General features: G+C 35.2%; 1 protein-coding gene across 5 annotated transcripts in view; it reads right to left on the bottom strand.

Moving 5' to 3' along the window:
- The window catches only part of LOC143157096 (ATP-dependent translocase ABCB1-like), a 65,735-nt gene that overhangs the window by 28,105 nt on the left and 15,669 nt on the right, over positions 1–21,961 (bottom strand). For 4 of the 5 annotated variants that reach the window (XM_076331591.1, XM_076331596.1, XM_076331594.1 and 1 more), the window contains exons 2-15: positions 21,621–21,748; positions 20,768–20,825; positions 19,308–19,455; positions 17,904–17,967; positions 13,663–13,854; positions 12,748–12,919; positions 11,617–11,741; positions 10,674–10,845; positions 8,895–9,008; positions 7,778–7,888; positions 4,971–5,096; positions 3,989–4,192; positions 3,415–3,585; positions 828–989 (exon numbers count right to left, since the gene is read on the bottom strand). In XM_076331591.1, the coding sequence (XP_076187706.1) occupies positions 828–989; positions 3,415–3,585; positions 3,989–4,192; positions 4,971–5,096; positions 7,778–7,888; positions 8,895–9,008; positions 10,674–10,845; positions 11,617–11,741; positions 12,748–12,919; positions 13,663–13,854; positions 17,904–17,967; positions 19,308–19,455; positions 20,768–20,825; positions 21,621–21,718 (1,917 nt within the window). In that variant the 5' untranslated portion in view covers positions 21,719–21,748. The remainder of the gene's footprint in view (positions 1–827; positions 990–3,414; positions 3,586–3,988; positions 4,193–4,970; positions 5,097–7,777; positions 7,889–8,894; positions 9,009–10,673; positions 10,846–11,616; positions 11,742–12,747; positions 12,920–13,662; positions 13,855–17,903; positions 17,968–19,307; positions 19,456–20,767; positions 20,826–21,620; positions 21,749–21,961) is intronic. The other variant, XM_076331595.1, reaches the window with a different exon arrangement.

Genomic DNA, 21,961 nt, shown 5'->3' with positions numbered 1-21,961 from the left:
CCCATTACCACATTTGCTTGAATACAAAGTTACTTAGAACCTAAGGTGACCAAATGCATTCTTATAGTTACTTTATGAAGAAATGTTTTAATTGGCCTAGTTTACTCTTTTCAGCCTGACATACTGAGAGAGCAGTTTCAGTTTCTTTAACGGGTGTGGTGGTTATGCAGCAAAACACAAGTGACACGGAAGGCTACAGTGAAGCTCAACTATAACCTGACTATCACATGGGACATTGGGATGTACCAAAGTATTTTGTTCTTCACTTAATAACTAATATGTTTCTGATATTTATATTAATTTCCAATCTCTTTGTTTCTGGCTACATAACTTTAAATGTGTACATATTTTTGCACTCAGCATAGCTGGATTATTTTTCTTTTTCTCCTATTCCTCCACATTTTTTTTTTCTTTAGAAATAAATTCACTATGAAGGATTATAACTAAACAGCTTAAAATACGCATGCTCTATTCCTCCAGTATCAGCTACTATATTTTACCTTTTATCATAGGCTAAGAAGAAGCAATGGAATAGCAAACTACTGTAGTCATCTGCTCTACATTAACTGCATAAAAGGAAAGCATAAAATAATCTTTTAAGTTTAAATCCCTAGAGGATTAAAAATGTACTATCCCAGGTTTAAATAGGTCTGGTATCAAAACTAGTGGTCTTCTCTCTCAAATTACTGATCTCCTTTTGAAGTACATATTTTTTTGCTATTAACAAAATATGCTGCAGAATTTCCCATACTTCTGATAGTATACAATAACTATGGGCATGGAATATAAAAAAGAAAATGAGGCAACAGTTAGCAAGAAAAAAGTACCTGCATGTTAACGAGTTTGTAGTAGATTCCCTTTCTCTCAAGCAATTTAAAATGATTTCCTTGTTCTGTGATAACTCCACCTTCGAACACAGCTATAAGATCTGCATTTCGGACTGTTGACAGTCGATGGGCTACTACAACCGTGGTACGTCCTTTCCTTGCCTATAAATAACAATATTTAATATGAATATTTCTAAGTATATTAAAAAATTGTTCATCTTCATATTAGAGTTGAATAAGACCTAAGGGAAACTTTAAAATGGTTCACAGAAAAATATAACTTTTTTTTAAAAAAGTAAAAAACAGTTTTCAATGAGTACCTTAAAACAGAAATACAATCTTTAGCTTGAAAATTAATATTAGAGACCATCTTTCACTGTGGCACATAAAAACATCAAATTTTGACCACAAATATCTAAACAAAATTCTCAATATATAAGATTTTAGAATGTTACCATGTTAAAAACCTTAATTTTTTAAAAATGCTAAAAGTTTTTCTATTTAAATCCATAGTTGTTCATTTAAACCTTAAAATCTGTGAAGGATAATTTACACTCAGACACATTAGAAAATATTTCACACTGACTTTTAAAAAATTTCAGGGTTTTAAGCTCTAAGTCATTGCCGACTCAAGTAGCTTCACTGAAAATAAAATTCACTACAATTTAATGTGAAACACATTTCAACTAACTACCTATCTTTGGATATTTATAAGCCTATCACACATAATTTGTCAAATGTCACAGCTTGCCATTTTAATTACCAGGCTGTGTTAAAATGATCAAGCAACTAGAAGTTTAAATTATCAAAGTAATGATCCCAAACGGTGGAATTTTGTTGGAACCTGGATGGAGTTCATCTTCAGTGATGTCCCACAAGGGTCCATACTGGGACCCATACTATTTAATATCATCATCATTGACATAGATAAATGGGATTGAGCGCACCCTCAGCAAGTTTGTGGATGACACCAAGCTGAGAGGTGCAGTTGATTCGCTTGAGGGAAGGGATGGCATCCAGAGGGACCTGGACAAGCTTGAGGAGTGGGCCCATGCGAACCTCACGAAGTTCAACAAGGCCAAGTGTGAGGCCCTGCACCTGGGTCAGGACAGTCCTCAATATCAGTACAGACAGGGGGGTGAGTGGATTGAGAGCAGCCCTACAGAGAAGGGCTTGGGAATACTGGTGGATGAAAAATTGGACATGAGCCACCAATGTGCACTTGCAGACCAGAAAGGCAATCATATCCTGGGCTTCATAAAAAGAAGCATAGCCAGCAGGTCGAGGAAGGTGATCCTCCCCCTCTACTCTCCTATCGTGAGACCCCACCTGGAGTACTGTGTTCAGCTCTGGAGTCCCCAGTACAAGAAAGACATGGACCTGTTAGAGCAGGTCCTGAGGAGGGCCACAAAAATGATCAGAGGGCTGAAAGACCTCTCCTATGAAGAAAGCCTAAGAGAGTTGGGGTTGTTCAGCCTGGAGAAGTAAGGGCTCCAGGGAGACCTTATTGTGGCCTTTCAGTATATAAAGGGGGCTTATAACATAGGTGGAGAGAGACTTTTTACCAGGGCCTGTAGTGACAGGACAAGGGACAACAGTTTTAAACTCAAAGAGGGTAGATTTAGATTGGATAGAAGGAAGAAATTTTTTACAATGAGGGTGGTGAGACACTGGAACAGGTTGCCCAGAGAAGTTGTGTATTCTCCCTCATTGGAAGTGTTCAAAGTCAGGTTGGACAGGGCTTTGAGCAACCTGATCTAGTGAAAGATGTCCCTGCCCATGGCAGGGGGGTTGGAACCAGGTGATCTTTAAAGGTCCCTTCCAACCCAAACCATTCTATGATTCTATGAGTCCCTAGATCTTCTGCAAAGGTTTATGAGGATCCAAATTTATAAGATAATGTGACCAAGAAAAGCTAGACAAATAACTTCTCTATTAAATGTATTTCCATTAATAATTCTCCTCAAACTGTCTTTCTCTATCCAACAGCAGCGGGAAGCATTACAGTACTCCAGCAGAATCTGACTGAGTAAATTCAGAATACCATTTGGGGGTACAGCCCCAGTATGAATATAGAGACTCCTGAGTTGCACCAAGGGTCAGCTGTCCCTGAGTGAGACAGCTCTACGTTAAGAACAAAACAAGCACCTAGAAGTATTCATGTTAACAGAAGCAAACGTTTCCTTGGAGTGTTTCCTGCCAAGTCACTGCTACAATCACTTATGACATGCTAGTAGTGCTTATCTTGTCTGTTAGGCTTCAACACAAGTTAATTAAGTAGGTGACTGACAACAATATGCATGTCGGTAAGACAGATAATTGCAGGGGATGGTATTTACACCAAGAAAACATTGATTTAAGCTTAATAATGCAGAAAATATAATTCTATCTTCCCACTTGAAACAAGATTCCTCTCTGTAATACCTGCAGAATCTCAAAAATTCTCTGTACAGAGAATATTTGCCAAATCCAAGTTTACCTTTTGTGTTTTAAGGGTCTCTATTTCTTGCAGCTCTTTCAACAAATGTCTGGGAAAAAAGTAAATATTACCTTCTGCTTACCTCCTTCATTTGAGAACACTACTGACCTTGTCCAGTGCTGCCTGCACAACTGATTCACTCTCAGTATCCAAAGCTGACGTTGCCTCATCAAGCAGAAGAATTTTAGGATTGCGAACCAGAGCTCGGGCAATTGCTATTCTCTGCTTCTGGCCTCCACTCAGCTGTGCCCCTCTTTCTCCAACCACGGTTTCAAACTTCTACAAGACAACCACACACGTTTCCAAAACACTCAGTGGCACAGTCCTTTCACCAAAGAAAGGCAGCGTAAAGAAAAGGCACATCAGCATTAGTCATCTAACACTGCACCAGCACCATCTTCTCCTTCCTGTAAAACACTACAGGATAAACACCCACTTGGATATACCTGCCTAATCATTTGTGTCCCTGGAATTCTCATAGTTCTTCAAATGCCCACCAAGTCATGACCTAAAGATTTAAAATTAACATTATTCTCAAAAGTTATGAGGAAGCTCTGCACAACTCTGCTTATTCACAGCTCCAGGGATAGCTTCCTCTGTTTACAAGAATCCCTTCAAAGGAACTATTTGGCACAAGAAGGTTTAGGAGAAATTACTTCAGCAGGACAGCTGGTTTGCTTACGTTGGGTAGCTTCATGATGAAGTCATAAGCATTTGCCTCCTTGGTAGCTTTTTCAATCTCTTCCATGGTGACGTCCTCACGGCCATAACGAATATTTGCAGCAATGGTAGTAGCAAAGAGCATGGGCTCCTGATTCACCACACCAATAATGTCCCGCAGATATCTTACGTTTAGGGTCTTAATATCCTGCCCATCAATGGTAACCTAAACAAAAGGAAGCAGACAAAAATTGTGTACTAAGTGTTTTGGTCAAGGAACCTTCTCCCCAGGTTGGCACATGCCTTTTTAGGAGAGTGTCATGGTTTAACCTGGCAGGCAGCTAAACACCACACAGCCATTCGCTCACTCCCCTGCAGTGGGACGGGGGAGAGAATCAGAAGAGTGAAAGTGAGAAAACTTGTGGGTTGAGATAAAGACAGTTTAATAGGTAAAGCAAAAGCTGTGCACGCAAGCAAAGCAAAACAAGGAATTCATTCACTCCTTCCCATGGGCAGGCAGGTGTTCAGCCATCTCCAGGAAAGCAGGGCTCCATCACGCAGAACGGTTACTTGGGAAGACAAAAGCCGTCACTCCGAATGCCCCCCCCTTCCTTCTTCTTCCCCCAGCTTTATAAGTTGAGCATGGTGTCATATAGTATGGAATATCCCTTTGGTCAGTTGGGGTCAGCTGTCCCCTCCCAAATTCTTGTGCACCCCCAGCCTGCTCACTGGTGGGGTGGTGTGAGAAGCAGGAAAGGCCTTGACTCTGTGTAAGCACTGCTCAGTAGTAACGAAAACATCCCTGTGTTATCTATCAACCCTGTTTCCAGCACAAATCCAAAACGTCGCCCCATACTAGCTACTATGAAGAAAATTAACTCTATCCCAGCCAAAACCATCACAGGCAGACTTTACCATGTCATTGGAACAAGGGCAGTGAGACCAGAACTAGGCTTCCAACAACTGTGACACACAGAGCAGTCATCTCACTTGAGGTATCTTACCGTGCCTTTCTTGGGATCGTAAAATCTCTGGATGAGCTGAACAGTTGTACTTTTCCCACAGCCACTGCCACCAACCAGGGCCACTGTCTGGCCACAACTAACCTCGAGATTCAAGCCCTTCAGTACCTGTGCATGTAAGAAAGGTAACCAAAAAGGTAACAGTATGTAAAAATGTCAGTGTAAATTTGAAGAAACTCTAAAGACTACAATAAAGCATCCTTCATATTTATAGCAGAATCTAGTATAAAATAAAATTTATAAGCATGTGAGTTTAAATTTTGGATAACTAATGACTTCAGCTTAATTTTCTTCATATTTACATCACAATTGGTCCAATATCAAAGTATTATACAACACACTTCACAATTACCCATATCATGAACCAGTTCATACAACAAAATAATAATAATATGATTACTACCCATAACTAAAGTATAATATAGAAATAATTTGATACAATATTTCTGTATTAAGTTGCCTCACCTTTTTCTTTAATGCACCACACAAACTACAGGAAAACTATTGTACAGTAAAAGTCACGGTTAAAAGTGACAGGATATACTCTACATTGTTTTTGGAAAGAAAGTAATTTTAGTAACCTTGAAGTATTTTTCCCCTTTTGATTAGAATTGCTGGTGGGGCTTCTTTACAACAGTAACATTTCATTGCACAATATATAACCTCTTTGTACTAGTCAGCATAAAATATAGCATTTCACAACCTTGGAAGATACAAAGTTTTGCCTTCCTTGGGACTCTTACAAAGGGTAAATGTAGCTCTTTGGTGCCACGTAATTGCTCTTTCATTTTATTTTCAAGAATATAACCTGTATTGGGTTGTGTAGTGGGGCTGGAGAACAGACACACAGTTAGCATGTCCATGCCATGTATATATTATTTTGCCCACCTTTCTGCTTAACCTGCTAACCTGAGCAGTAAGAAGATACAACAATAGGAAAAAAGGAATAAAGTGTTTTTGTTTCTACTTTACAGGACAAAAGGTGTACAGGAGTCTGTACAGCTTTCACTACTTTGTACAACTTCTGTGGTTGGACATGTATATTGAAATGGTGAAAAGCATATTTTTTGCTAATTAGTCTTCTAGAAGGACTAGGCTACAATGAACTACGCATACCTGAATGTCAGCATCTGCATCATGGCTAAGTGCATTTTTCCATTCTAAATGTACAGCCATGCACCGATATGTTCCGATATTCTCCCAATATACTTCCCAATACCTTGAGGCCCTGTGTCCTTGTCACTGTCTCTTTCTTCCTAATTTCTACCCTCAGCACTACCACTGCCTCTTCGCCTTTACTACCAATATTTGTGTGCTTTACAAGTGAAATATATCTCACTGTTTAGGAACAAGAGGCATAGACAAATCATAACTTTTAGTATGTCTTATTTTGCTATAATATTTTTAGATCAAAACAAGAAGTCCAATATAAGTAATAGCAATTGAAAATTTATGAAGCAGCCTTATTTAATCTTCTGGTCATAATGCTATAGGTAATGTAGTCTATAGACCTTGTACAGAACAACTCAAACAAATCTAATGTAAATAAAGTAGCAAATAGAAGTTGATCTAAAACCTGTGGATTACCATTGATTTCAGTGGACTATTGATCCACCTTTTTCCTATACCAAAATAAAATCCATAATTAAATCAACTTAGGCTGTTTCTAACAGCTTAAAGCAAACAGAGAAGAGAGAGTAAGGACAGCAAATAAATCAGTCTAGTGATATAGGAAGTAACTTGCAGTCTTCATCATGCCTGTCAGTTACTTTGCTGCACTTAATCTTATTGAAAAGAAGAGTTAACTTGACATTCAGGTAGATTAAACTTAGGCAGAAATTAACTACCCTGAGTTATTTGACCTCCTTATTTTTCTCTTTACTATAATTTATGAAATACTTACTGAATGTTTGGTGTAGCCTTAACTTCCTATAATTATTATCTCTGAAACCATGGGGGAGAAATCTCTATTCGTATCATACCTGTATAAACTTATAAAATAATCCACTGAGATCAATAGTTGTCTTTTCATTTATATTTCTATATGAAGAAAAATCAAGCACATTCACTTCATTCACTTTCTTGATAGAAGGAAAAGACGAAATATTTAACATATTTATGAGTAAAAATGGCTTAAAAATAAAAGCTCTGTGTCTTTCCTTTCTGCCTATCGAAAGTAAGAAAGATCCTTATATCAAGGTCAGAGATTTTCCTTCAAGGTAGGGAAGGAAATAGTTACATAGTGCAAAGACACTCTTCATGAAAATACTTTCAGAAATCATTCAAATGTCTTCCACCTCCACTGCATTAAGACTCTGAATTTCTGATGGTGCTTTAAAAAGCAAACTTCTCTGTCTAGACAGACAAATACAGATTCTGATCTCTATTCCATATATAACAAGTTCTTGCTGGATCTGCTTTCTTTAACTGGTTGAGACATAGTCTGCATTGAGGTACTTTTGAAACCCACTGTCTCATTATTACTATACACAAACACTTGGGTTAGATGCATAAATTTAGATTCTGATATCAATAAATCTTTAAGTTTTACTGCACAGCCACACTGACTATAGCTTTAGACAGAAAATTATTCAGAACATTTAACGTGTTTAGCTAAGGTGTAAATAATTCTAGCTAAAACCACTGTGATGGCAAGGTAGTTTTATATAAATTAGAGAATCAACTTGGAATTGTTATATTTTCAACAAAATGTTATTTATGTTACTTTTTTTCCTAACAAATGATCCACATGTTTAACTGTAATATGTATAAAGTTTCATTTACAGTACCTCAACATCTGGTCTGGATGGATAATTGAAGTAAACATTTTGAAATTCCAAGTTCCCTTCAATGTGGTCTGGTTTGTAACCTGTGTCTGAATAACTGTCAATTTGAGGTTCCTGTGCAAAACAAAATACAAAAAAAACCCCAACTTATTTCCTAATGGTTTTTTTTCATAAAGAAGTCCTACAGTGCACCATTATTCTGCAGAGATATTAAATGTAATTTTAAAGTAATTTAGGTGAGAATTCTGAAACATGTAAATTGCATGATGTTTTGCTGCCTCATTACTATATTGATGATCTGCTCATGCAAGAATACTTTTATAATTTCTCCATTTAAGCTTTTGTGTGAATTTAGTACATTGTCTTTGAGACTGTACCCACAGCTAGCCATAATTTGAGATTCATTTCAAATCCTGATGATTTGATGCTGATGATTAACCTGAACAGATCATCTCTAATGATCTGTTCATACGCTGTTCATTTATAGCTTTACCCTTTCTGCTGAAACAGTTTGTGTGAGAAAGAACCAATCCACTGACCATTGAGCAGAAACAGAGTCCTTAATTATCACTGTGTTTGTTTCCATCCAGGGTGGGTCTAGAACTTGAAGCATATCTTAACAATAATCCAAAACATGACATTGCATTTCATAGATCTTCATTAGCTAGCAAAATTGCAGCTTCCCTGATTTCAGACTTTCTTGGCAATTGCAGTATATATCAAGGATACCAGGTTGTGTTTTACTGATTTGCCAACACCCACGCTACTGGTGGTGCCACTGATACCTTGAAACCTATTTCATATACCTATATCGGCTGTAATCACATATCTATACAGCACCATAGACGTGCCCTTCATGATAAAAACATTAGCGGATACCTCCAACACCAAGTGATTCAGAGATCCAGTACTTTTACCTTTGAAGGAAGAACTGGTAACTCTAGAAGACAAAGAGGAACTGACTAATAATTACACATTCTATCTGCTTTTATGTTTCTATTTCTGCTTATTTTACACACTGTTATTTACTTTTACTAATTTCATATCCATAAATAGTGCTTGTACTTTAAAAAGAAGGGTCTCTCAGTTTTGAAATGAGAGTGAGGGCAAAGATACTCACATTGTCTATGATATTAAAGATTGCATAGGCAGCTCCTCTTGCAGTAGCAAATGCCTCTATGCCTGGAGCAGTCTGTCCAATACTGAAAGCTCCAATCAATACAGAGAAAAAGACCTGAAAGAAATGTTTCTGGTGACATATATCAATTCTTATGTAAGCAGAGAATTACATTTATTTATTTATATTAGACGTCTTTGGGTCAGGAGGCTCCATGCCTGTTAACGGAAGTTTAAGGAATCTAGAATTAAAGAAAAAATGAAAGGGTCTTCTTAAACAGAGAATAACATTAAGAAAAGGGCTTTTTAAGATTTAGCTGAGAACTGAGTTCCTGCACAATGTGAATATTGCAAACATATTGATAAGAAGTGAAAAAGTGACTGAGACCTGCAAAATCTATGCCAAAAAAATGTATAATCACACTTGGTGTCTCAGGATTTATTGTACTAATTCATTCTTTGGCAAATGATGTTCCAAAGACCAGAAAGTATATTGCATATCTTCCAATGGAACAAAGACAGATAGGCAAAGCACTCTCATTCTGCTTTCAAAGTGACAGTGACATAGAAGTATACAAATCCAGCTTCTCCATCACAAAGTAATAAAGGGGCCCTCTGCTGGAATGAAAGAGAGTGAGTGCAAGCAAACAAGAAAAAACAGAAAAAGAAAAAATATATTATTTTCTCAGAGAAGCATAGTTTATTGCTTTCAGTTAGTATCAAAACAAAAGTAATAAAAACACACTGCTCAAACAGAGATCATGATAACAGCCACAGTATATCAGAGCAAAGGTCCATCACACCCATCATCTTTTCTCCAACAGTGGTCATTCACAGATGTGATACCTAATAAGGCAACACCCTCCTGTTCATCTTATAAAAACACCATTCCAATGAACTACAACATAGACAACAGAAATTGCAAATACTTTGAACTGAAAAAATTACACACAAGGGCATGAACCTCACTAAGATGTTCTGTATGCCAGCCTGTCTTTAAAAAGAATAGGCAGGTTCAAAAGAGCCAATAACACATCAGAGCCATTTTTTGCAAACTTCAGTGATTCATAAATAAAACAAAACAGGTAGTTTAAAAAAGATATAAATATATACATATGGTCTCCTGGCTGGGTTTCATCATGGTTAACAGAGTTATTCTTCTTACCATATTTGTTTGATATCTCATACAAAATTAGAATGGTTGCCACATCAAGAGAAGAATTTAAGTCACAACTTACGAGTTATGATTTTCTTCCTTTGGTTAGATGGTGAGATATTTCCTAGTCACCAGTATATTTTTCTCCCCCTTGATTTCTAGAAACACTGAGAAGTGATTCCAAGCTCTTATGGTGCAAAATATAAGAAAAGTATCAATAAAATGATCCACTTAGACAACACAACAGCTAAAAAAAAAGTATTTGCCTCTGCATCCTGAAAATATATTCAGCCCCATAAATCTGAAAACAAACAGCAACTAGGAAGGGTATGTACTTCAGTTTTTGATTGAACAGTTTCTATATCAGTCTGATCTTATGGAAGTCAGAAAAGATATAGAAACAGTTGAAAATAATATATGTTTTATTTGGCTTGTTGTAGATTTTGAGATACTATAGAAACAACATGTAGGCTTTTGTGGTGAGAATCTTTTTGTTAAGAAGGGATGCTATTTTGCTGATTTTGGCACATAATTCTTATTAAACTCAAATAAGTTCCCAATATAAACTTTAATGTATTTTCTTTAGCATTTTTTACTATTATTGGGAATTTACTCATTAATACTTACTGTAAGAACATGGCCAATAGTGTAATCATCAGTTAAGATCAAGGTAGTTCCATACCAGAAGGCCAGTGCATATGATGCATATATCAGTAAGAAAGCAGCACCCATAGAAATATTAGCTGTAACAGCCTTTTTTATCCCAATCCGTTTAGCATCTTCTAAATTTTCATGGTATCTGGAAAAAAGATAGAAGTTCAAAATGGACTCAGACTTGTACCATGGCACACAGCACCAAAAACTCTGTGGATTAATTAGAAAAAGAACACTCACAAAGTACAACAAGATATATAAAATATATACCCTAAGACTGTACAAAGGTAAGCCTGGTAGTCAGGCACAGAGACTTTAAGGTAACTCCTAAAAAGGCCAACTTCAGTCAACCTGGTATATAGAAAAAAAAGGGCATTGCAGTTCAGGGACTGGCATTCAAGTTCCTGAAATAACCTGCAGGTCAGTGAACTTTGATCATGAACCATTCATGACAGGTTTTGAGATTATAATTGTTAGCTTAAGATAAAAGGTTAAAATATATCACAAGAATGAAGTTTTACAGTATAGTGGAAATAGAGATAATGTTTATTAGTACCTTCACAACAAGTACTATGTAATCAGACTACCAATGATACCATCGTCTCTTCTCATAGCAGGGCCTTTTTTTTTGTCTAAAGCTCTCACTGTGTGATGTTTAAAGTAGTTTGTACACTTTCTAGAGTAGAGACAATATATCAACTTATTTTGTCATTTTCTAGAAAAATAACTAATTGTCTTTCAACATGTACTGAAACTTATAATAGCCTGTAACAGACAATTTCCCATTACTTAAAAATGCAGGAAGCACAAGACTTAGTTGTTTTGACAGTTTTCAAAAGCAAAGATACAAGAAAATTTCAAACCATCTGAAGCGAGTACTTTAAAATCAGCTGATGAAAGGAAACATTGCTCTTACCTTTTAATTTCTTTTTCCTGTCCTCCAAAAGCTATTACAGTACGGACTGCTGCCAGAACTTCCTCTGCAACAGCACCTGCTTTTGCATATGCAGCTTGTTCTTTGTCAGTGAAAGCAGAGAGAACCTAATACAGGATCAAATATTTTGACTTAAGAAAAACAAAATGAGCTTAAGCACTTCATAATCACTTTTATCACAGTTACTTTCTTCCAATATGAAGCCTTTTGGTTATATTATGTATGAGTGCAGAATGTTCAATATCAAAATCCTTAAGTACATTATGAATTCAAACAAATAATTCAACATTACCCATTCTCAACAAATAAGGGCTGGATTTTCTACTCTGCTTTCACCTATTGCAGGAGATTAGATGACTACTCATACTGAGCTGGTGTGGTTCTCCCCAGGCAGATCTCCTCAGCTCATTCTCATCTCTGGCTACCTTAGCCAGAGGACTCTATAGCTTACATTAATTGGCCACAGTCCATGAAGACTCTTAGCCAGTAGACCTATGTAGCACATGCTTCTCTACTCCTACCTTTTCCGCAATACACTCACTCAAGACAGAGAAGGCTTATATGGTCTTTGAAATGTAAAGGAAATAAAGTACTATAAAAATCTGAAGGCTTCCAAACTACATAAGTCACTTACAGAGAAGTAATTTAGTACTTCTCTCACCTAAGTCTGTCTAAAATTTCTTACCAAAGCTGTTAACAACTCTGAAAAGAAACTCTGTGTGTGAGACCAAGACTTGGATTAATTTATTCACTTATTTTTCAGGAGGTGCAATTATTCCTTTCAACAGAACAAGTACTCATGTTGATGAAGTTTAACAGTTACAGATGTGGATTCTACTTGTGTATCTTGCTTCCTTTTCTATATAAAAATATGCTATATTGGCAGAAACCGCTTAAAATCAAACAAGTCTGTCCAATCTTCAGGAATTATAACATTCAAACTACATGAGGGTACTTATATACAGTTCATCTAAAAGCTTATGTACATAGATGTTGTCAAAAGCTATAATTGTTCTAAGCAATACATTCTAACAGTAAGAATTACAGATATGTAGATTTATTTCATTATGTCTCATGAATATAAAACCTGACACTGAATGTATGCTAACCTACCTTTGCGCAGAGGGCTGCTGAAAGTCCCAGGACAGGACTGACTGCTAGTATTACAAGGGTTAATTTCCATCCTCTTATGAGACCAACAATAAATCCTGTTACAAACGTTGTTACTGCTTGAACAAGCAATCCAATTTTGTCACCTATTCCTTCATTAATCTTGGAGACATCACTGAAAAACAAATTACGTCCAGACAGGAAGGAAAATGTAGAAAGCACAAGAAAGCTTTTCAGTTTTGTTACATGGGCATCTGTATAGAGGGCAATCTTTATTATTCAATTACTTCCAAACAATAGTTTGCTTCAAGATAAAGAACTATACAGTGTGGTCAAGGAAAGTTTCATATTTCTTGTGAAAACGTAATGCTATAAACCTGTTCTTGTCGGAAAAGGTTGAAATTCTGCCTACAGTGCAAAGTTACTCTCACTTTCTTAATTCCAAATTTTGATCTGTTTGGAAACTGTGGGATATCTGGAAAGAAAAGATAAAGCTTTTCATGTAGGCAAAGAGAAAGGAATAGCCTGTCATGCAGTTAAAGCTGTTCACACTGCTGGGGTCAGTCAGCACCTTATTCAGTCCTCAGTGTGCACAGAAATGAACTATGTTTTGTCTTCATGGGGGTAATCTCATAGGTTGGGCTTTAGTCATCCTCAGAGTTCACAGGAACTTGTCAAAATGCTTTTCTGATATCCTTGTGTCAGTCCAATATCAGAAGTATTAGAAGTTCAGTCTCTGAGACTCTCCATGAGAAAACTTGAAAACTTCATTTGCCAATGAAATAATTCAATTTAGTTTCACAGTGAAATTCCATTTCACAATGAAATAATTCAATTTAAAAATAAAAATTAAAAAAATTGTACCTCATACATGCTTAATAAGATAAAATAATATTGGTAAAGGTATAGTATACTTACTCTAGAAGACGAGTGTTAAGTTCTCCCACATCATTTACATCAAACCATCCAATTTCCTGTCTCATAATTGCATGAAAAAATTTTTCTCTAATTTTTTTTATTTGCCGGCCTGCTGCTAGGGTCCAAAATGAAGTTTGGATGTAAGCAGCAAGAAGAACACCAGCTCCTATTGCAGAATAGTAGTATGCATATCTGAAAGAAAAAAAAAAGGCAAGATTCCATTAAATTAGTTTTAATTACCTCGTTAGTCTGTATTTAGCTTGCTGCTTACTTCTTCTGTTTCAGACCTGACTTAGAATTTATATGTTTATACTAGAATTTACACTTCTCTGTAAAACTTGCCAAGTTTTCTATGAGTAATATTTAATATCAGTTTTCAGATATGCAATAAATGAAACGAAGCTATTGTTAGACAGGAATAACTTTTTCTTTTTGTCAACATAGTATATATTTTCTCATAAGAATATTTTAGAACTATATTTTAGATATAATACCCTTTTCACTTAAATGTGTCATTTCCAAAAACTCCATAACATTTTTGTTTTAACACATATAGACAGACCTAATCATACATACCTATATTCATGCACACATTTACATCATACAACACGCCTGTTTATATAAATATATATGCATGGATGCTGTAAATATCTCCCAATTTGAGAATACAGCATTACTATATATACATCTATTGCAAGCAAATACCATTAGGTCAAAAATTCTTTTGCTCTCTATTTTACTCATAGCTGATATTTTACTTTTAAATTAATTCAGCTCTGTGCAATGAGCAGGCTGTCAAATCAAAACCAAGGAGTGTGTGAACCACTACATTTCTCAAACTGGAACTGAATTTAAGCCACAGTTTTAAACTGTTCAAATAGAATCAAATCAGATTTGATTTGATTCAGAATTGACATCAGCATCAGTTACAGGTGAACTTAAACCAGAACTAAACCAGAAAAATGTAACGGAACTAATTCCTTGTTTGTAAAACATGACCAAACCTAATGGCTAAATATTCATGGTGTATATTACCTGTAACTGTAAGGCTACTGCATCTATATAAAAGTAAATACATAGCAAAAAACGTAAAACTCTTTAAAACTCTTAGGACTTTCCCTTACTGTAGTAAGTTATGCATACTGATTCTTTAGAACTGTAGCATGAAACTTGGCAGGAGCAAATTGCAGGAATCTGTGTGCAAATGCTCTGCTCAAAAAAAGGAGAGAATGGCTTTATAGATGAAACTTTTCAAATTTTAATCCAGTCTTTTTTGTGGATGATACCATACAGTTTAGTCAGGGACTTTGGAACTACACTCATTATGAAATGAACTTTATCTAAACTGTTTAATAAAAACGGGTTAATGCCTAACTGAATGCTGGATAGTTGAATATTGACCTCGATCATCTTCAGCTCCATTAAAACTCTACACAGAAACTACCGAACTAAAACCAAGAACACTGCTTCAAAATTCAGCAGTAATTAATTCAGACAATTACTTTATGATGTTACTTCACATCAGAGCATTGTTTTATGCTTGGACTTTGTTTCAGGACAAATTGTATCAAAAGGGATTGATATCTTTGCCAGATTCCATGCTGATGAAATATATTCTGTAAATTCACTGCTGAAACTTAACCGAGAGTAAATGCTCACTGCACTGTAAAATAATGGTTCTTTTTCTTTTGAGAAATAGTTAGGTTTTAGCCAAACTGTTGTTTGAGTAACAAACACAACCAAGTCCACATGTATAGTTCAGTACTTGAACACACCTATGTGAGAACTTTGTCCTTGTAAACAGTTTTTATTATTATTTGACCTGCTGGCAGGCGTTCTTAGAGAAACAAGGGGCGGGTACAAACAGCTGCTTCTTCAAACCAGCGGACACACTAACTCAAGGCTCTATCTAGAAACTTTAGAAAAGAGAGCCTGTTCCTGTGCTGCTAATAAGTAATACATTCCTCATTCAACGATTTGTTTCTAAAGAGAAACTCGGGCTGCTTTTTATTCATACTTGTACTTTCAGAGTGAATGTCTAAAAGACAAGGTGGCATGCATGATATTAATAAAAGATCTCCCTCAAACAGACCATCTCTTAGGGTCCTGAGAACAGGCAGTTCTCAACATTTAGGTGTTGATGTAGATCTATGTTAACATTTACACTTTCTTTGTGTCAGCTTGTCTGTTTTCCTGTACTCTTTGTTCTTTAAGCAGTAGTGACTCCCAGACAATAGCCCACTGAGGACAATGGGATGCTTCCTATTGTTTTTAGCTGAGATGATGTGATATGAATTCAGAGATTAAAAGAACCCCAAACCTTTAATCAAAAATAGTTCTGATTGGTTGTTGGTCTAAAAGACTTATAGATGACACATTGATTTACACACTACTCTTATGCTATAAGGGTCAGTAATACCTTGTGTGATTCTAGTACATCCTGCTCTTAAAATACAGGTTAGATACGCTTGAGTAGAAAAAAAAAAAGAAAATATGTTGATTTTAATGCTGTGTCATTACTTTCATTTCAAAGTGGAAATTAAAACACTAACACAAATATCTTTAAAATTAAGATAAATTAATAACAGCAAGTGATAGAGTTTTAAAGGCAATCCAACCATAAGACCAGTTACTAGAAAGAAATAATTAAACAGATAGAAATACAGAAAAAAATTAACTGCCGTAGAGAAAATAAATCAGGTATTTTTTACATTTGCAAGAATAACAGAACACTCAATTAAATTAAAATGATCTAATTTTACATTTTAACAGAAAATGCTGTTTATACGATACTTTATAAAACTATTGGACTTGTCAAAATATATGCTGGAGACTAAGATCTTAGTGAATGTCAGAAAAGGAATTCTATAATTGCATACGTAGTAAGAAAAACTTTTAAAGTTCCTTTGGAATAAACATAAGACAGACTTTAAAAATATTGTGCAACTACGCATCAGATATTTACTAAACATAGAACAGTTAGGGTAACTTTACCCATGCACAAATTATTTTGTTCTGCAATTTTGCCTTCAAATTTGCTTTCAAATCACTGGGCACAAGTATATTCCTCTGAAGGCGTGTATGCATTACTCGCATTCATGTCAGAGACTAACTGACAGAAACGTTGCGGAAGCAACAAACTTCGTGCATCCATACTCTCTTATAAAACATAATTGCCAATTCCCTGCCAGTTCATTCTCATTACATACGAGTTCTTCATTTCTAAGTAACACCCTTTTCCTAACTAGCTCTTGTTCATTTATTGTAGGGTAAAGAACTTTTTTTTTGGTGTAAATAATTTTCTTTTAATTAGAAACTTAACTACTTAATCTAAATGATCTATAAGCTTACAGTCCACTGTTACCAGAAATGATAACGCACTTCAATATAAAACACCAAGAGTTACTAGAGCGAATGCCTTATCTCCTCCTTCTCTTTAGAAAAGACAATTGCCTTGAAGACCACATCAGCATTCCTGAGACGTCAGATGTTTTTCAATACCTAATGAGGAACAGACTTCAAACTGAAGAAAAGAAGCGGAAGTGGTACAAGAAATTGCACATGAACTTTAGACATCCTGCATAAACCGAGTCTATGGACAGTGGTTAATAAAGCCCCTTAACAAAACACATCTATTGGCAGCTGATGTTTCTGCTTATTTGACCTTTTCTTTATGAAGCTTTGTAGCAGAAGCACCTACTGACTATTGTCTTCTGCTATTGCCAGCTCTAGAGTGCTAGATTTAAGGTTGCATGTAATCTAACTCTGCATTTTCTGTAGTCCAGATAATTTAGTTGAACTCGATGCTTTGGCAGCAAAGTAGGTACTATCTGGCAATTTTAATTCTGCTTTTTATCAGTGAATCACCATAGCTCAAGGAATCGATGGATGATAATATAATTTTTCAGCATAACAATTACTGTCTATAAATTCAGAGGAAGGGAAGGTAGAAGGAAGGAAATGCAGATGGCATTGGGACACAGAGCACCCCTGAAAAGGGGGTTGGATGGGTGAGAGCAAGAGGTTACAGGGAAGTTGTTGGGAATGGCTGGGGATGTTCAAGAATCCTCCCAGTGCCTCCAATAATCTCATGTGCAAATCTTTAGTTACATACATTATTCAATCAACCATTGCTTTTATGTTATTTAAAGTATGCAAAACATCTGTGGGAGAAGAATGGCTTGACTAGAAATGTGTGCCTACATTAAAAAAAAAGAGAGGAAATATCAATTTCTAATTACCTTGTCATGTCTTTTTCCAGCTTGCCAAGAAATTCTAAAGAGGAATTCACTGCAGAAGCACTTCCTTAGAAAGGAAGAAAAGAGTAAATACTTTTAATAGAGCAAGTTTTAACAAATTTGTTTTCCTGCGTGCTGTTCAGCAAATTTTGAGTTGCTACATCTTCTTTTGAATCAAGCTAATTTTAATGAAAGGAGGAGTGTGACGATTTCAGGCTTCTACCTATACAAAACCAATGATTATACTAATATAAGGTTAGTCATAACTCCACTGACTACAAAACTACATCAGTGTAACTTGAGATTAAAAGGTCTTCCTGGGCATTCACTAAATGCTCAGTTTATTTTTTTCTTTTTTGAAAACATAGGGCATTTGTATAATGCCAAAACCCATTAAAAATACAGACCTAGACATTGACATCAAATCAGTAACTGTAGATAGCTTAACCCATTATGAAAACATTGGCTATAATGTTGGTGTTGGCCCTAAAATTTCACTGGCCCACACAAGAATTTAGTGACAAATGTTTTGAGAAGACTACAGCCGCAGCATTTTGCATTTGCACCTTAAAAATCTGATCAATTTATTGTACTTGGGAAGGAGTAGATCATAAATTACTTGTTCTGATAAAGGCAGTATGCCCATGTTTCTGTCTTATAGCAGCATAATAAGAGCAAAAAGGATGCAGGGCAGAAGACAGTCACATCCTTTATTTTTTCTGCATCACCATAGACTTTTATTAAAATGTTTAATAAAATGTTATTAGATAATATTTCAGGCAACAAACCTGTTCACAAGTTTAACATCTAATGTGTGAGTTCAGAGGACAACATAATCTGGTCTAACGGTGAGTTGATACCAAAGTGACAGTATCTCTCCTCCCTCTTGTATCCAGCAGTGCATGCCTGCCCTCCTTTGTGTTTGATTTTGTACTTCTGATTCAGCAAATGAGGCTATTCAACAAATTAATCCAAAAGAAATTTAGTACTTTTATTTTTGGTAGCGAATTTTCTGTTGGATCAATTTACTGATCTGATTCACCTTGTGAACTATAATTGTCAGATTTGATGCAAGGGAATCAACAGGAACTCATGCTGAGGAGATGGAAAACCAGCCTCTTGCTATTTATCACAGCCACAGTTAAACATGATTTGTTGAATGTGCACTGTAGTGGATAATTTGAAAAAATTAAAAATAAAATTTACTAATGCAGAAACTAAGAATTAGGAGCAAAAAAAATTCCATAGTGTATCTATTACAACAAACACAAGAGTTACTAATTTGCATCATAGTATAGTAGCAAGTTGGGGTTTCTGACATCAATATCTCCTGTCAAGATGCTTGAATCTCCCTGGCTCTTTTCCAAATATGAGCCATTGTTCTCTTCATAGCAGATACATTCTTACCTGAAAAATTTGAGCCTCCAAAAGCAACAAAGCTATCAGTCATATCACCAAAAATTAGCATCGCAACAGGGAGACTGCTTCCATGGGCTATTGCCAGGAGAGTGCCTAGTATCATTAGTAATTTATCCAACCAACTGGAGTATCGAAACTGTGAGTGAGAAGAGAAATTAATTCTTATTGTCGTATTAGAATGCTAACACAATGTTATGTCTACAAAGTCAAGAAAGTCAAGAAAAAGCTATCAATTGTACACCTAGTGTCACAAAACTACAACTTTATCTGATTAGAAATTAAGTTTACAAAACAATTTAAATGTACAGGCATAAATCCTTCTAATATAAGCACTTTTATACTATAAAATCTCAAAACCAGAGCAGTGTACTATTTTAATGCGTCAACATCTGCAGCTGGGTAAGAAAGGCCATATGAAAACAAGGCATAAGAAATTTGCCCTTTTTAACTTTGCCATTTAAAGTTCATATTATAAGAAATGTTAATGGCATTGTGATAATTAAGGCAATAATTACTTTTACTGTAAATTCATTATTATGCAGTCAGAAAAACTGTTCCTAATGTACCATAGACATTATCAAAATGTATTGAAATCATAAATACCGTTTGCCATTGAACTTAATAAAGTTTGAGCTCATCTGTTACAAAATCATTGGCTTTATTCTGTACTGCAAAATACTAAGTTTATTGTTGTAGATTATAGTGGTATGATGCAATTGTACAAGTGCAAGCTGGTATAGCAAAGCAGAGAAATTGAGCATTGGCCAGCATCATGGGCTATAATTTTATTTCTGTAATTTGCCATATCATTGCTGCGCATTATGCACACTAAACCTACAAAATATAAAACATTTCAGTATTACTAATAAAGGACCTAGGATTTACTTTGATTAAATATTAACAGATTGCCTTTTTTTAAAATATACAGAAAATAAAAAACTTCTGGAATTTAAGGTACTTTTTAGTAGATAATTTTTAATTTTAAGTTTCATCAGTGCCATGGCAGAGTTGCCCTTTACTGCTGACTCAGGTGAGTGAATAATGATTAATGGGGCTAATTAGTGTGATTAGTATCTGACTCAAGTAATTTAGAGGACAAAACCACACATAATCTTAGGTATACAGAGGCCAGAAATGATTGAACATGGAAATCCCTACCTTTCACAAACAAAAATCTAGCATGGATGTGTTTAGCATGATAACTTACTAAGGGAAGACTCCTAAGAATCCGTGTCAGTAATAAGACAGCTTCTTTAATAAAACTACATCCACAAAAAGAATTGCTTGATTGCTATACTATAACCAATATTCTGTAGTATCAAAGTATTTGGTAGAGATAAGACCATATATGCAGTACTCTAACATAATTTTAACCATTTTTTGTTTACACTTTTAAATGTGTCTGCGTGTATATATACGTACACATATATAGAGAGAATAAATCTTACCAGTGTAAATAGGCTGACCATCTTAGCATTTTCCACTTTCTTCTTCTTCTTTTCCTTGCTTAAAAGGTATGATCGTTTTAGTGCATTTAAAAAGCGACAACATTTCACAGAAATACTAATGCAATATATTAAGGAAGTTCAATTAAAATATAATTATGAAATAATTTTATAGGAAACAATTGTGTGTAAAATGACTATGATTTATTGAGTATTCTTGAGATGTTTGTATTTAAACCTCCAGGTATATAAATAGCATCAGCTCCTGACTGCTGTAAATTTAAGTCAAACTCTTCACAGTTCACCCCTCTCAAGGGTGAAACACCACCAACAAGGGCTGCTGGTTCCACTATCTGATCAGGGAAGTTATGAACTGAAGCAGCATATAGCTTTCAAAATGGGAAAGACGAAGATAACTTATAAAATCAAATTTTTGCACATGGGGTATGGGGAGTAAATAAAATGTTCAAGGTATGTAAAATATTGATTCCCTAAATATTGATTCATACTAAAAATTTTAAGGTAATTTTTAGCTGATGACATAACTGTATCAAAGATGTCCATTCCAACATAATTTCTGTCATATTTTAGAATTGTTTTTCAATAAACTGTAGTCAATACTGTGGACACTTAGTCCTTAAAAGAAAAAGATAAAAGGTCCTTCTGCGCTAAATGAATGTGTCAATCAATGCTACTCTCAAGTTGATACAAAGCTTTCTGTTATTAGGCTTTCCTGATAAAATAAAATAAAATAAAAAATGAAATTAAATAAAATATAAAATAAAATCTAAAATAAGATAATGTAATCTTATAAGCTTCAATACAGAACATGTTTACAATGTTTAAGAGTACTTACTGTTTGTTTTCAGATTCATGTCCCTGGCTGGATGCAGTGATCTCACGACTATTTCCATCTGCAGTATGCTTCTGCTTCTTTTCATCTTCAGAATGCATTTTAAATTTAAATTTATTTAAGATAGCTCCCTGTAAAATAGTATTTGACGGAGAAATATAAAACCGTTAAGCCAAGGACAGTAATCTCAATGTCCATTTGTTTGAAAGAAAAATATAGATACTTATTAAAATCAATAAAGTTATTAATGTCATACATTGCAAGCAAATCCTCATAATGGGCGAGTATAAACATGTTGAAACAAGTCCAGATATTTGGAGTTTGCTTACAAACATCTACATTTT

Source organism: Aptenodytes patagonicus, chromosome 2, assembly GCF_965638725.1.
Source record: "Aptenodytes patagonicus chromosome 2, bAptPat1.pri.cur, whole genome shotgun sequence".
In the NCBI taxonomy this organism is placed as follows: domain Eukaryota; kingdom Metazoa; phylum Chordata; class Aves; order Sphenisciformes; family Spheniscidae; genus Aptenodytes; species Aptenodytes patagonicus.
Note: the sequence above shows the minus strand (reverse complement) of the source record. Positions and strands in the feature narration are given on the sequence as shown.